This window comes from Lepidothrix coronata, unplaced genomic scaffold (assembly GCF_001604755.1).
Source record: "Lepidothrix coronata isolate B3197 unplaced genomic scaffold, Lepidothrix_coronata-1.0 Scaffold371, whole genome shotgun sequence".
In the NCBI taxonomy this organism is placed as follows: domain Eukaryota; kingdom Metazoa; phylum Chordata; class Aves; order Passeriformes; family Pipridae; genus Lepidothrix; species Lepidothrix coronata.
Genome location: NW_016690551.1, coordinates 152,757 through 156,649, shown reverse-complemented (window position 1 = coordinate 156,649; position 3,893 = coordinate 152,757). Strand labels below are relative to the sequence as shown.

At 59.9% G+C, this 3,893-nt stretch overlaps 1 protein-coding gene across 1 annotated transcript; it reads right to left on the bottom strand.

The window, feature by feature from the left end:
• Positions 1-2,040: 2,040 nt before the first annotated feature.
• NRTN (neurturin) lies at positions 2,041-3,511 on the bottom strand (the record flags this gene model as incomplete). Its single annotated transcript, XM_017839025.1, has 1 exon — positions 2,041-3,511. A coding segment is annotated over one exon (456 nt), but the record flags the coding sequence as incomplete, so codon positions are not given.
• Positions 3,512-3,893: the final 382 nt, after the last annotated feature.

The window sequence follows — 3,893 nt, the reverse complement described above, 5'->3', positions numbered from 1 at the left end:
GGCACAGGGTCCTGCGAGCAGAGGCAGCTCCTGCTCCAAATCCTCCTTGGAGGTGTCGGGTCCTGCTCTGCTTCCACAACACCTTCCCTGCCTTTATTGCTCCAGTTCCCTTTTTTTTTTGCTGTTTTGTTTTATTTTTTTTTTTTTACTGGAGGCTTCTGCAACAAAACTAATTTTAGTTTTATGGCAGCGAGACCTGGAAAGCACCCAAGCCCTTGAGAGGCCCGTTATTATTATTATTATTGTTATTATTAGATTTGGGTGCTTTTTTCCCTCAAAGTCCGGACTGAGCCGCTGATCCTCCGTGAGCCTGGAGCTGCTCCCGCTGCCCTGCTGCTGTTCCCATCCCCCAGCTGATTATTTTGTGCCACTTTTCCCATTTCCAGCCAAACCCAGGGGTGCAAACCCACCTCGGTTGGGGATCTCCCTGCCCCTGCAGTGTGGGGTTTATCTGCTTTTCCAGCCACATTCCCATTCCCGGGATGCAGGTTCACCCCTGGGGGGGGGTTCACCCCTCCCACACCCCCTCAGCTGCCTCCTCCTTTTCCCAAAGTGCAGGGAAAACTCGGTGTTACAGAGTGCAGGCTGCCAGCCCCGCTGAAGGATGGTGTTTATATTCCTTCACTGCATCCTGGCTCCGCTCAGCCAAGAGCCACGTTGGGATGAAAAGCAAGGAAAAAAAAAAAAAGACCCACCAGCCTGGCCCGTTGTGGAGGTCAGGAATGCGGCTGCTCGCACGCAGGAGATGCTTCTTCCCATCCCATCCCATCCCATCCCATCCCATCCCATCCCAGGGGACACCAACCTGATCCCCTAAATCCTGCCCCTTTGTGGAGGTCGGGAATGAGGCCGGTCACACACAGCTCTCCCATCCCATCTCATCCCATCCTTGGGATGCTTCCCCTGCTGCCCCAAATCCTGCAGCACCATCCCTGGGCTGCCGGGATCACCAACACAAAGCCCTCCTCCACCTGGGGATGAAGGTACATGGAATTTTCCCCCCTGTTTCTCTGGAGCTGGGATGACTCCGTGACAGAGGAGGGCTGCACACGGAGCGTTTTCCCTGGCGTTGGTTAATGCCCAGGACATGACACCAATATTCTCCTTCTGTTTATGATTTGCTTTTTCTGGGAAGGGAGCCAAGGGGAGAAAAAAAAACCCCATCAATCCCAGGCAACAAATCGAGCCTGCCCAGGGAACGGGAAAGTCTGCGGGCTCGTTTATCTCCCCGCAGAGTAAACAGCAGTGACACTGCTGTAAATGCGAGGGGAGCCAAAGCCAGGCCCCAATCCCTTCTCCTGCACCATTCCCGGTGCTGGGGGGATGCTCCCGGGAGAGCCGAGAGTGGATTTTTGGGAGACGCCAAACCAGGAACGCTCCTGCCCACGCCGGGAAGTGCCACCGCTCTGCTGGTGGCCCCGGCGAGGTCGTGTCATCTCCCTGGGCTCCGGCCCAGCTGCCCGTGGCGGGGGCACGGGAGGTTAATCCAGTTATTCAGATTATCCCGAGTTTTAAGAAGCAAAGCCCCGGGGCTGCGGGAATGAGACGATGGCAAAAGGGGCACGAGCGGGGAGCGGAGCCAGAGCCTCTCACAAACCACTGCCCGTGCTTTTGTGCCCCCAAACAGGGGGATCTGGGGGCTGAATTGCCCCTGGCACAGAAGGGAGGTCACAAAACTCTGGGGACCCACCCCAGATGCAAAGTGCAGGGCCTCAGCCCCTGAGCCGGGGTGGCACAGGGCACCTGCAGCTGTGTGACACGCCTGGAATGCACCCCAAAACACTCCCTGTGTGTGCTGGACACCCCAAAACACTCACTGTGTGTGCTGGACACCCCAAAACACTGCGTATGCTGCACCCCCTAAAACACACACTGTGTGTGCTGCACCCCCCAAAACACACACCCTCTAACAGCACACCCTATAACACACCCTGTGTGTTCAGCACACCCCAAAACACTCCCTGTGTGTGCTGGACACCCCAAAACACTCACTGTGTGTGCTGCACCCCCTAAAACACACAGCCTCTAACAGCACACCCTATAACACACCCTGTGTGTTCAGCACACCCCAAAACACTCTCTGTGTGTGCTGGACCCCCCAAAACACACTGTGTGTGCTGCACACCCCAAAACACTCACTGTGTGTGCTGCACCCCCCAAAACACACACCCTATAACAGCACACCCTATAACACACCTGTGTGTTCAGCACACCCCAAAAAACACTGTGTGTCTGCTGGACACCCCAAAACACTCACCGTGTGTGCTGGACACCCCAAATCACACGCCCTATAACAGCACACCCTATAACACACTCTGTGTGTACTGCACCCCCTAAAACACACAGTGTGTGTGCTGGACACCCCAAAACACACTGTGCGTTCAGCACACCCCAAAACACTCACTGTGAGTGCTGGACACCCCAAAACACTCACTGTGTGTGTGTTGCACCCCCTAAAACACACAGCGTGTGTGCTGGACACCCCAAAACACCCTGTGTGTTCAGCACACCCCGTCCAGCCCCACACACCACCGGCACCACTCCACGTGCAGCAACACCCCCACACCAACCCCTGCTCACCATCACAGCACCGGCGTGTGCCACACACCCAACACGGAACCCCTGGCACGTGGGGACCACCCCGTGCAGGGGACACCCACCTTGTGACACCCCCACCCCCGGGCAGGTGACGCGACCCGGCGGGTGTGACACGGGTGACATTGAACCCCGAGCGTAGGACGTGTCCCGTGCACGCCACACACCCGCTGTCACCTCTGGGAGGGGGGCAACAGGGACCCCTGGGTCACCCCTGGAGGGGCTCACAAGGACCCCTGGGCCACCTCCTAGGGGGGGACAACAGCCCCAGGCAGCCGTCACCGCTCCGATGACCTCCGTGTCTGTAGTCCTTGGGATGCGCCAGCGGCTCAGTCCCTCCTCCTCCTCCAGCCGCTCCGGACTCCATCCCGCTCTTCCCGCCGTCAGCCCGGCGAGGTTCGGGCGCTGGGGCGTCGCCTCTTCCCTCCCTCTCCCCTCGTGTGGGGACGTCCCCGGCGCCTCACACGCAGCCGCACGCCTTGGCCGAGAGCTCGTTGACGGTGTAGTAGCGGTTGTAGGCGTCCAGGAAGGACACGTCGTCGTCGTAGGCCAGCGGGCGACAGCAGGGCCTGGCCCTCACCTTCTCCCGGCGGATCCTGCGGCGGCTCCTCATGCTCTTCAGCGACAGGTCGTAGCTGCGCACGGCGGCCTCGCAGGTGCCGCTGCAGTAGCGGAAAAGCACCGTCTCGTCCGACTCGTAGCCCAGGCCCAGCTCGCTGACGCTCACCTCCAGCTCCCGCAGCTCGCAGGGTTTGTGGCGGGCGCGGGCACGCTTGCGGCGGCTGCCGGCCCGAGGGAAGAGCGGCAGCTCGTGGCCCCCCGAGTTCATGGCCTGGCTGTAGCGCTCCACCAGCGCCGAGACGAGCTGGCGGATCTCGCCCTCGGTGTAGCTCTCCAGCAGGCTGCTGTCTGCAAGGGAAGGGAGAGGGGTTAGAGGGCGGGGGGATACCCCTGGAGGGGGGGGTGTTGGATGGTGGGTGTTGGATGGGGGTTTTCTGGGACGGGAGGGTGACCCCCCTGTGGATGGAGGTGCCTTGGGGTGGGTGGATGTCCCACAAGATGGAGGTGACCTGAGATGGGAGGATCCTCTAGGGATGAGGATCTCAGGATCCTCCAGGGTGGAGGTACTTTGGGGTGGATGGATGGATGGATGTCCCTCAGGATGGAGGTTTTCTGGGGGGGAGGGTGACCCTCCCTGTGGATGGAGGGGCCGTGAGATGGGTGGGTGGATGTCCCACAGGATAGAGGTGACCTGAGATGGGAGGATCCTCTATGGATGAGGATCCATCCCTGGGTGG